General features: G+C 38.6%; 1 protein-coding gene across 1 annotated transcript in view; it reads left to right on the top strand.

The window, feature by feature from the left end:
- The first annotated feature begins 5,200 nt into the window (after positions 1–5,200).
- The window catches only part of LOC128659808 (oocyte zinc finger protein XlCOF6-like), a 308,281-nt gene continuing 300,901 nt past the window's right edge, over positions 5,201–12,580 (top strand). Inside the window, exon 1 of the mRNA XM_053713380.1 lies at positions 5,201–5,313. Within this exon, the coding sequence (XP_053569355.1) occupies positions 5,295–5,313 (19 nt within the window). The 5' untranslated portion in view covers positions 5,201–5,294. The remainder of the gene's footprint in view (positions 5,314–12,580) is intronic.

Here is a 12,580-nt window from a genome sequence, read left to right as displayed (position 1 = left end):
GTATTGAGGGAGGGTAAAAAGCCACAGTAGAGCTGTGGCAGTTGTGACTGTTTAAAAAACGTTTTTGTCATTTGTTATTTCCGTTTTTTGGTATTAAGGGGTTAATCATCCAAGTGGGTGCAATGCTCTGCTAACTTATTACATACACTGTAAAAATTTCGTTAGTGTAACTGCATTTTTTCACTGTTATTTCAAAATTTGGGAAAGTTTGTGTTTCTTAAAGCGCAGGTAACGTTTTTTTATATTGCTTGTAAACTTGTTTTAGGAGTGTTTTCCAAGCTTGCTAGTCTCATTGCTAGTCTGTTTAAAACATGTCTGACACAGAGGAACCTACTTGTTCATTATGTTTGAAAGCCATGGTGGAGCCCCATAGGAGGAAATGTGTACTAAATGTATTGATTTCACCTTAAACAGTAAAGATCGAGTCGTTATCTATAAGAAGAATTATCACCAGAGGGTTTCTGTCGAGGGGGAGATTATGCCGACTAACTCTCCCCACGTGTCAGACCCTTTGCCTCCCGCTCAGGGGAAACGCACACGCTAAGATGGCGCCAATTACATCAGGGACGCCCATAGCGATTACCTTGCAGGACATGGCTGCAATCATGAATAATACCCTGTCAGAGGTATTATCTAGATTGCCTGAATTAAGAGGCAAGCGCGATAGCTCTGCGGTTAGGAGAGATACAGAGCGCTCAAATGCTGTTAGAGCCATGTCTGATACTGCGTCACAGTATGCAGAACATGAGGACGGAGAGCTTCAGTCTGTGGGTGACATCTCTCACTCGGGGAAACCTGATTCAGAGATTTCTAATTTTAAATTAAGCTTGAGAACCTCCGTGTATTGCTTGGGGAGGTATTAGCTGCTCTGAATGACTGTAACACAGTTGCAAATCCAGAGAAATTGTGTAGGCTGGATAGATACTATGTGGTGCCGGTGTGTACTGACGTTTTTTCCTATACCTAAAAGGCTTACAGAAATTATTAGCAAGGAGTGGGATAGACCCGGAGTTCCCTTTTCCCCACCTCCTATATTTAGAATTTTTTTTCCAATAGACGCCACTACACGGGACTTATGGCAGACGGTCCCTAAGGTGGAGGGGAGCAGTTTCTACTTTAGCAAAGCATACCACTATCCCGGTTGAGGACAGTTGTGCTTTTTCAGATCCAATGGATAAAAAATTGGAGGGGTTACCTTAAGAAAATGTTTTATTCAACAAGGTTTTATTTTACAGCCCCGTGCATGCATTGCGCCTGTCACTGCTGCAGGAGCGGCATTCTGGTTTGAGTCCCTGGAAGGAGGCCATCATACAGCTCCATTGAATGAAATTATTGACAAGCTTAGAACACTTAAGCTAGCTAACTCATTGTTTCTGATGCCATTGTTCATCTTGACTAAACTAACGGCTAAGAATTCCGGATTCACCATCCAGGTGCGTAGGGCGCTATGGCTTAAATCCTGGGTCAGCTGACGGTAATTCAAAGTCTAAATTACTCAACATTCCTTTCAAGGGCAGACCTTATTCGGGCCCTGGCCTTGAAGGGAAATTATTGCTGACATTACTGGAGGCAAGGGGTCATACCCTTCCCTCAGGGACAGGGCCAAATCAAAGGCCAAACAGTCTAATTTTCGTGCCTTTCGAAATTTCAAGGCAGAGCAGCATCAACTTCCTCTGCTTCAAAACAAGAGGGAATGTTGCTCATTCCAGACAGGCCTGGAAACCTAACCAGTCCTGGAACAAGGGCAAGCAGGCCAGGGAAGCTGCTGCTGCCCCCAAGACAGCATGAAGAACGCCCCCCCCATCCGGAAACGGATCTAGTGGGGGGCAGACTTTCTCTCTTCGCCCAGGCGTGGGGAAGAGATGTTCAGGATCCCTGAGCGTTGGTGATCATATCTCAGGGATATCTTCTGGACTTCAAAGCTTCTCCTCCCACAAGGGAGATTTCATCTTTCAAGGTTATCATCAAACCAGATAAAGAAAAGAGGCATTCCTAAGCTGGTGTGCAAGACCTCTCCTAGTAATGGGAGTGATACATCCAGTTCCGCGGCTCGGAACAAGGGACAGGGATTTTATTCAAATCTGTTTGTGGTTCCCAAGAAAGTAGGAACCTTCAGACCAATCTTGGATCTAAAGATCTTAAAACAAATTCCTCAGAGTTCCATCATTCAAAATGGAAATATTCGGACCATCCTACCCATGATCCAAGAGGGTCAGTACATGACCACAGTGGACCTTAAAGGATGCCTACCTTCACATACCGATTCACAAAGATCATCATCGGTTCCTAAGGTTTGCCTTTCTAGACAGGCATTACCAATTTTGTAAGCTCTTCCCTTCGGGTTGGCCACTGCCCCGAGAATTTTACAAAGGTTCTGGGCTCACTTCTGGCGGTTCTAAGACCGCGAGGCATAGCGGTGGCTCCGTATTCTAGACGACATCCTGATACAGGCGTCAAGCTTTCAAATTGCCAAGTCTCATACAGAGATAGTTCTGGCATTTTGAGGTTGCATGGGTGGAAAGGTGAACGTCGAAAAGAGTTCTCTATCACCACTCACAAGAGTCTCCTTCCTAGGACTCTTATAGATTCTGTAGAGATGAAAATTTACCTGACGGAGTCCAGGTTATCAAAACTTCTAAATGCTGCCGTGTCCTTCATTCCATTCCACACCCGTCAGTGGGCTCAGTGCATGGAAGTAATCGGCTTGATGGTAGCGGCAATGGACATAGTGCCATTTGCGCGCCTGCATCTCAGACCGCTGCAATTATGCATGCTAAGGTCAGTGGAATGGGGATTACTCAGATTTGTCCCCTCTACCTAAATCTGGATCAAGAGACCAGAGATTCTCTTCTCTGGTGGCTTTCTTCGGGTTCATCTGTCCAAGGGTATGACCTTTCGCAGGCCAGATTAGACGATTGTAACAACAGATGCCAGCCTTCTAGGTTGGGGCGCAGTCTGGAACTCCCTGAAGGCTCAGGGATCGTGGACTCAGGAGGAGAAACTCCTCCCAATAAATAGTTCTGGAGTTAAGAGCTATATTCAATGCTCTTCTAGCTCTTGGCCTCAGTTAGGCAACCCTGAGGTTCATCAGATTTCAGTCGGACACATCACGACTGGTGGCTTACATCAACCATCAAGGGGGAACCAGGAGTTCCCTAGAGATGTTAGAAGTCTCAAAGATAATTCGCTGGGCAGAGTCCTCACTCTTGCCACCTGTCAGCGATCCACATCCCAGCGTAAGAACTGAGAGGCGGATTTTCTAAGTCGTCAGACATTTTCATCCGGGGGAGGTGGGGAACTCCATCCGGAGGTGTTTTGCTCAACTGGTCCATCGTTGGGGCAAACCAGAACTCGGATCTCATGGGCGTCTCGCGCAGAACGCCAAGCTTCCTTTGTTATGGATCCAGGTCCAGGGACCCGGGAGCAACGCTGATAGATGCTCTAGCAGCTCCTTGGTTCTTCAACCTGGCCTATGTGTTTCCACCGTTTCTCTGCTCCCCCTCGACTGATTGCCAAAATCAAACAGGAGAGAGCATCAGTGATTCTGATAGCGCCTGCGTGGCCACGCAGGACCTGGTATGCAGACCTAGTGGACATGTCATATCTTCCACCATGGACTCTGCCTCTGAGGCAGGACCTTCTAATACATGGTCCTTTCAATCATCCAAATCTACTTTCTCTGAGACTGGACTGCATGGAGATTGAACGCTTGATTCTATCAAGGCGTGGCTTCTCCGAGTCAGTCATTGATACCTTAATACAGGCTCGGAAGCCTGTCACCAGGAAAATCTACCATAAGATATGGCGTAAATATCTTTATTGGTGTGAATCCAAGAGTTACTCATGGAGTAAGGTTAGGATTCCTAGGATATTGTCCTTTCTCCAAGAGGGTTTGGACAAAGGCTTATCAGCTAGTTCTTTAAAAGGACAGATCTCTGCTCTGTCTATTCTTTTGCACAAGTGTCTGGCAGAAGTTCCAGACGTCCAGGCATTTTGTCAGGCTTTGGTAAGGATTAAGCCTGTGTTTAAAACTGTTGCTCCCCCGTGAAGCTTAAACTTGGTTCTTAAAGTTCTTCAGGGAGTTCCGTTTGAACCCCTTCATTCCATTGATATTAAACTTTTATCTTGGAAAGTTCTGTTTTTGATGGCTATTTCCTCGGCTCGAAGAGTCTCTGAGTTATCTGCCTTACATTGTGATTCTCCTTATCTGATTTTTCATTCAGACAAGGTAGTTCTGCGTAACAAACCTGGGTTTTTACCTAAGGTGGTTTCTAACAGGAATATCAATCAAGAGATTGTTGTTCCATCATTGTGTCCTAATCCTTCTTCAAAGAAGGAACGTCTTTTACATAATCTGGACGTAGTCCGTGCCTTGAAGTTTTACTTACAGGCTACTAAAGATTTTCGTCAAACATCTGCCCTGTTTGTCGTTTACTCTGGACAGAGGAGAGGTCAAAAAGCTTCGGCAACCTCTCTCTCCTTTTGGCTTCAGAGCATAATACGCTTAGCCTATGAGACTGCTGGACAGCAGCCCTCTGAAAGGATTACAGCTCATTCTACTAGAGCTGTGGCTTCCACCTGGGCATTTAAAATGAGGCCTCTGTTGAACAGATTTGCAAGGCTGCGACTTGGTCTTCGCTTCACACCTTTTCAAAATTTTACAAATTTGACACTTTTGCTTCTTCGGAGGCTGTTTTTGGGAGAAAGGTTCTACAGGCAGTGGTTCCTTCCGTTTAAGTTCCTGCCTTGTCCCTCCCATCATCCGTGTACTTTAGCTTTGGTATTGGTATCCCACAAGTAATGGATGATCCGTGGACTGGATACACTTAACAAGAGAAAACATAATTTATGCTTACCTGATAAATTTATTTCTCTTGTAGTGTATCCAGTCCACGGCCCGCCCTGTCCTTTTTAAGGCAGGTCTAAATTTTAATTAAACTACAGTCACCACTGCACCCTATGGTTTCTCCTTTCTCATCTTGTTTCGGTCGAATGACTGGATATGGCAGTGAGGGGAGGAGCTATATAGCAGCTCTGCTGTGGGTGATCCTCTTGCAACTTCCTGTTGGGAAGGAGAATATCCCTCAAGTAATGGATGATCCGTGGACTGGATACACTACAAGAGAAATAAATTTATCAGGTAAGCATAAATTATATTATTTATTATTATCTGCCTAAACCATTTAATATACTTTTTACAGACACGGCCAGAGCACTGAGAGTTATCAGGTATTGATGTAACTGGAATAAGGGAACCTTCTTCCTGAGCACAGACATTGGAGCCTGTTATCAGCATGAACTCAGATGTGTTAGGTGAGTTAAAAAGATATTATGCTGACTTTAATTACTGGGAAAATAGAATAAACAGACAGTTGCAGACAAAGAATACACTTTAGCACTCATTCCCCCACATCAAGTGTGTTATAATTATGAGGTAGTGTGCGTCGACAAAAACATGGTTAAAAAAAAAACTTTATTAGGTATATTAAAATAAGGGGGGAAACTACATTAAAAACAACTAGATATATATAGGGCTGGTAGTCAATTGCTAATCTGGATAGGTACTACCAGATAGCTAATGGTGAACAATATATTATGGTGGGGCTATACAGGATATGATACAGGATCTCAGATAAGGGATCCTGACTAATATATGTTATTGAGGTTTTGATAGACAAAATAGATTTATTGACTCCTCTGTGGCAGTTATGGCATATACTGTACCCCCTTTAAAGGAGCTCCGTGTCACACATATAGTGAACCCCACGCTTGATTTCAGTGTCACTATTTGTGTCTTGACTAACAATCCCTATGTACTATATTTTAGTATAAATAGGTAGCAATAATATATACCCAAGTACCCCTGTTCAGGTTATACTAGGAACTATAGAGTTGTATATTTACGCATAAATGCGTTTACTCTCTTAGAATTCATGGTAATAGTGTTGGCTGCCTAATTATATTGTGATCATCTGTTTTGTATGGGTCCGTAACAGGATTACTGGTAATAGTACTAGTAATGTGAGAAAATAATGGTCTCTGTGTCTCACTATATAGTGAGCATCGTGTTTTATTACAGTATCTCTGGGAAAATCCAAAATATCAATCACTGTACAGTTTATTGCCTGTTATTATGACGCTGCGGCCTATGTATGGTTAAATATCACCAATAAAGTTGTACTGAAAAACTGTGTAGTTGGTTGATTGCATACAATTGTGTTAAATCTCTTAGAACTTAATATTAGTGATATCTTTGTACAAATGTTGCAATTGACCGATGTAACACTGTATGATTTATTGCCTGTTGTAATAAATTGCTAGCAGCAGGATATCTAAGACTGAATACCGCTCCCAAAGTTATACTAGAAAATATATAGTTGCTTGATTGTACAAAATTACATTTAATCTCTAAAACCTTGGTACTAGTTATGTCTTGTTGTAAAAGGTGTATAATAACAGCCCAATGGTGTTTACAATAGGCCGCTAAATATTGAATCACGTTGCAGGATACGAACAATAATACTGGCAATTAAAGACCTCCGTGTTTGACGCTCCGATTAAGTCACTGATGTTAGTCATGCTATACCTAGTTCCCCATATTTACAAATACAGTAACCACAGTATATTTAAGTGTTCTAGATAATATTTGTATATTTGTAGTTGATAAATTGAGGAAAGAGTATATCATCAAGCAACAGAGCACGTATGAATAGCCAGGACAGAGATGACCTCTGGTCATTGCCTGTTAGTGATAAGTATAGACTTCGCCTTGCTAATCTCAGTAGTCACGTGTGACAGCTCAGATATCAATATTACAGTCCTATTGTTTACTAGAAATTAAAAACTAAGGGTCCCACATGCCCTTTGGTCCTGACATGTTTCGCCGGTAACTCCGGCTTTTTCGAAGCCAGGGCGCCGCGGCATCGGCGGCTTTTTATGACGTCTGACCACGCCTCTATTTGGTATTGGGCGAATTAGATCCATTCTAAGTCATGTGCATCGCTGCACACAGGATCATAATGAGCTAAATTTGTTATTAGTTAACATAGACTGCAATGCTACAGTCTATATTTTGAAGTTTTTATGTATTAAAAATTGATTGTTACCAGATTATTTTAAAGTTCAGTTTTGTACAGTGTTATATACGTTGATGTCTATTAAATTTAACTTCATATTGCAGTAGTTAGTTTGATCGTTATGATGATAGAGTGTGGGGCATCATATAGATTATCATATGATAGCTGTAGTGTTATATGAAGATTTGAATATATAATACATCGTTATATGGAATACAACAATAAGATTGTTGATTATTACTATAACGGCTTGTGCCTATTAGTTTTTATATTATTATTCAAATGTCATATGTTATCTCAAAAAAATATATATACATGCTACTAACAATTATTCAAAATGGGCTCACAATAAGTTTTGGTAGGGAGCCAAAATAGTGAACAAATAGTGATAAATCTATGATAAACAGTGAAAACTAAACACACAAATTGTGAAACCGGTGCTGAAAGAAAAATCAAGAATCTATTATGAAATACCAAAGATTTCATGGTGAAATATTATAACCTAATTTAAAGTAATTCTTATATTAAATACATCAATATAGTGATTGTCTATTAGAACCATATTTTATACAGATAGTTCAAAATATTATAAGGACTAATATAGAAATGAACGTGAAGTGCCAATACAAAAAGATTTTTCTTTCATGTAATTGGCAAGAGTCCATGAGCTAGTGACGTATGGGATATACATTCCTACCAGGAGGGGCAAAGTTTCCCAAACCTTAAAATGCCTATAAATACACCCCTCACCACACCCACAATTCAGTTTTACAAACTTTGCCTCCCGTGGAGGTGGTGAAGTAAGTTTGTGCTAGATTCTACGTTGATATGCGCTTCGCAGCAGGCTGGAGCTCGGTTTTCCTCTCAGAGTGCAGTGAATGTCAGAGGGATGTGAAGAGAGTATTGCCTATTTGAATACAATGGTCTACCTCTAGGGGATCTATTTCATAGGTTCTCTGTTATCGGTCGTAGAGATTTCTTCTCCTACCTCCCTTTTCAGATCGACGATATACTCTTATATACCTTTACCTCTACTGATTCTCGTTTCAGTACTGGTTTGGCTATCTACTATATGTAGATGAGTGTCCTGGGGTAAGTAAATCTTATTTTTTGTGACACTCTAAGCTATGGTTGGGCACTTTATATGTAAAGTTCTAAATATATGTCTTTAAACTTATATTTGCCATGATTCAGGATAATCAGTATTCCTTTATAATTCAGACTGTCATTTTTTCCTCACATTATTTAAACCTCACTTTTTTATTGCTTCTGGTTTTTAGAAGCTTATTATTTTGCATTCTTTTCCCATTCCTGAAACTGTCATTTAAGGAATTTGATAATTTTGCTTTAAATATTGTTTTTTTCTATTACATATTGCAAGATTTCACTGTTCCTGTTTCAAAAACGTTCTAAGGGATTCCTGTTGACTGAGTTCAGTCCTACCAAAGCTAAGTTCATTTATTTTAAATGTTATGAATGTTTTTCTTTAGCTATGGTTTGTAATAAGTTATCATGATAAACTTTTACATGCAGAATCCGTTAGTATTTATGCTTTATATATTTGCTATTCTTTTTACATCTTATGTACAAGAATTACTTAGATTTATAAGAATATTTTTCTGATTCTATTTTAAAGGCTTTGTCTGACATCGTGCCTTCTAATAAAATTTTTAGGTCTTTTTTCAAACTTCTTTTTTTAATTATTGAAGTTTCAAATGACCAACAACATAATGATTTATCCTTCTCTGATGATGTTTTTTTCTCATTCAGAATTTTCTTCATCAGATATTGACACTAACAAATCTACTTTTTTATTTTTTTATTAAAGTACATTTGTTCTTTGTTGAAAAGGTGTTGATTATTTTGGATATTAAGGTAATTAGTTATTTTTCAAGACTAACTAACATTTTATTTCTGCTTATTTATTCTTCTGTATTTTCAGAGGTTTTTTTCCAGTTCCTCATACTAGGGAATGGAATAGGCTGATAATTTTCTTTTATTCCTTCTTCAAAGGTTTTAAACTATATTCTTTGCCAGCAGTTAAATTCAATTTTGAAGGTTCTCCAATTTAATGGGGCTATCTCTACTCCTGCTAATTATACTATTGTTTCTATAGCAAAATAGTATTTATTTTCCTTTAGATGGTTGTATCTTATTTAAGGAAAATTATTTATTTTCAGGTACTTTTCTTGGACCTGTGATTTATTTGAATGATGTTGCAAATTGCTTCATTTTTTTCTGTTTACTTTAAAATCAAGTATCAGATTATGATTTATTTTAGCATTGTTAAGGACAAAATCTACTAGACTAGGTGCTGTTGCATTTGTCTTGTTGTTTTGCATTTGTTGATTATGCAAGTCCAGTGTGTTGACTGGTCCTTTAACTGGGTTATCATGCTAATGTTTTTCATTTGTGTCTTCATTTTATTGAATATTTTTGCAAATGAGGTTTAATCTATGTCTTTAGCTGTTTTAGCTAGAAGAATTTTGTGATTTCTAAAAAATCCATATTTCTTTTTTTCTAAGATAATCAATTATTTGGTTTATAATTGGGATTCAATTCTTAACTGTTACTCTGGGCTTCAAGATTGAGTTCCAAGACTAAACTTTAAGCTTATATTAGTTTGGTTGTTCTTATTAAGGAACAAATTCCCAAGTAACATGTTTTTAATTGGAAATCTTTTAGTTCAAAATCAGCTCCCTAAAATTGCAATGTATGTGCCGTATTCCAGCTTTGCTGGTAAGGGGCAGGTTAAGATTTTTTTTTAAAATTTGTTGTTTTGCAAATTTCTTTGATTTTGGATACAGAATTAAGTTCAGAGTAAAACTGTCTGTGAGAAGTCTTTTTTCTCTATGATATTCCAGCTATTCCAGTAAGGCTAACACTTTCGTTAAGTGTGTTTCGGTCCTATATATTTTGGGATAATATTGAAGCGCGGCTGATCACCCGTTGGGGCTCAAGTGCTGCTCAGACCTGGAATCTTCTGGGGTATTTCTTCCAGTTCCATTTTTAGGAACTGGGTTTTGGGGTTTTATTCAAAACTATTCATTGTTCCAAAGATAGAAAATCTTTTTGTTATATAAATGTATCATCTTTTAGATTGATATTTATCTATATGGTCTATTCTGCCTTTTGTTGGTCAGTGATGGCATTATTTGTTTTCATTAGATACAATAGATGCATATCTTCATTTTCTGTTTTCATTCAGATTATTTTCTGAGGCTGTGGAATCTCATATGATTCAACTTTGTTCTTTCAGGACATAGTTAGAGGATCTTGTTTTCAAAAGCTCTTGATTCCTCACACAAGGGTCACCTTTTTTTAGGTTTCCAGATAGTTTGGATCACTGTCTTTGTCTCTAAACAGACAAGTGACAATTTTGGGTTCTGTCTGTCGGTACCTTCAGTCTCTATTATTTCCTTCAGTTGCTATATATGCATGGAAGTTTTAGGTTTTATGACTGCAGCGTTGGATTCAATTTCCTTGCTCATTTTCATAGAAAGCCTTTCCAGTTTTATGCTGGATAATGGTGCAGGGATTCTAGGATTTTATATTCTAAATCTTCAGATCCTAATGTTTAACTATCTTGTTTTGATGGTTAAGATCACCATCATTTAGTTCTACAGGTTTCTTCGTTTCTTTCAACCTGGGCCATGATCTTTACAGATGTGAGTCTTTTTGGTTGGGAGGCTGTCTGAGGATCTCTGTCAGGACAAGGGGTTTGGAAATCTCAGGAGGCGAGATTACCATTTGTTATTTTTAGAACTCCGTGCTTTCTCAGAGTTCTTCAGTTAGTTTCTTTTGAAGAAGAGACGTTTTATTGTTTTTCGGACAATGTCACAACTGTGGTGTATGTCAATCATCAGGGTGGGACTATCAGTCCTTAGGCTGGGACAGAAGTATCTCGGATATTTGCTTGGGCTAAATCCAGCTCCTATCTAAATTCTGTGTTTTATTTTTCAGGTATAGACATTTGGGAAGCGGATTATCTCTGTTAATCAAGCTTTACTTCCTGGAGAATGGTCTCTCTTACCCAGATATGTTTTTCAGATGTAAGGGTTTCCAGAATTAGATCTGTTGGCATCTCATCTGAATAAGAACTTCCCAGGGGCCTATTCAGGTCCGGGGATCTTCAGGCGGAAGTAGTGTATGCATTGATATTTCCTTGGGTTTATCATTTTGCCTACATCTTTCCGCCTCTAGTTCTTTTTCCAAAAGTAATTTCCAAAATTCTAATGGAGTGTTTGTTTGTACTGCTGGTGGCTCCAGCATGGCCTCTCAGGTTTTGGTATTCGGATCTCATTCGGATGGCCAGTTGCCAACCTTGGACACTTCCGTTAAGACCAGACCTTCTTTCTTAAGGCTTATTTTTCCATCAAAATCTCAAATCATTAAATTTGAAGGGATGGAGATTGAACGTTTGATTTTTAGTCATAGAGGTTTCTCTGACTTATTGATTAATACTGTGTTTCAGGCTCGTAAATCTGTCTTTAGAAAGATTTATTATCGAGTTTGGAAGACCTACATTTCTTAGTATTTTTCTAAATTTGGTGCTGAGGGCTTTTTAGGCTCCTCCGTTTGACCCTATGCATTCTCTGAACATAAATTACTTTCTTGGAAAGTATTGTTCCTTTTGGCTATCTCTTCTGCTAGAAGAGTTTTTGAGTTATCTGCTCTTTCTTGTGAAATTCTTTTTCTGATTTATTATCAGAATAAGGCAGTGTTGCTTCCTGATATTCATCATTTTGTTCAGGTTTTGATTCGTATCAAACCTGTCATTAAGCCAATTTCTCTTCCTTGGAGTCTTAATTCTGTTCTGAAGGCTTTTCAGGCTCTTCTATTTGAGCATATGCTTGCTCTGGACATTAATTAGTTTTTGAATTATCTTTTTTTTCTTGTGAATCTCCTTTTTCTGATTTTTTCATCAGGGTAAGGTGGTTTTTGCTGTCCTCATTTAAATTTTTACCTAAAGTTGTAAATTCTAACAACATTAGGGAGGAATTATTGTTTTCCTAAAACTTCTTTGGTCAGATTCTTACATTCTTTGGATATGGTAAGAGTTTTAAATACTATGTTGAAGTTATTCAGATTTCAGATAGACTTCTAGTCTATTTTGTTATCTTTTTCTGGTTTTAGGAAGGTCAAAAGGCTTCTGCCATTTATTTGACATCTTGGTTAAACTTTTGATTCTTCATGCTTATTTGGAGTCGGGTGGATTCCCGTCTCGGAGGATTACGGCTCATTCTACTAGGTAAGTTTCTACTTCCTGGGCTTTTTTAAGAATGAAGCTTCTGTTGATCAGATTTGCAAAGTGATGACTTGGTCTTCTTTTGCATCTTTTTTCTATATTCTACCATTTTGTTGTTCTCTCTTCTTTAGAAGAAGTTCTGGTAGAATGGTACTTCAGGCAGATGTTTCAGTTTGATTCTACTGCTTATAATTTCAGTTTTTTTCATTATAAAAATTGAAACTTTTTGATTTGGGTAGTGGATTAATTTTTCACC

The sequence above is a fragment of the Bombina bombina genome, chromosome 5 (assembly GCF_027579735.1).
Source record: "Bombina bombina isolate aBomBom1 chromosome 5, aBomBom1.pri, whole genome shotgun sequence".
Lineage (NCBI taxonomy): Eukaryota > Metazoa > Chordata > Amphibia > Anura > Bombinatoridae > Bombina > Bombina bombina.
The sequence above is the reverse complement of the archived record's forward strand: the minus strand, read 5'-3'. Positions and strand labels throughout refer to the sequence as shown.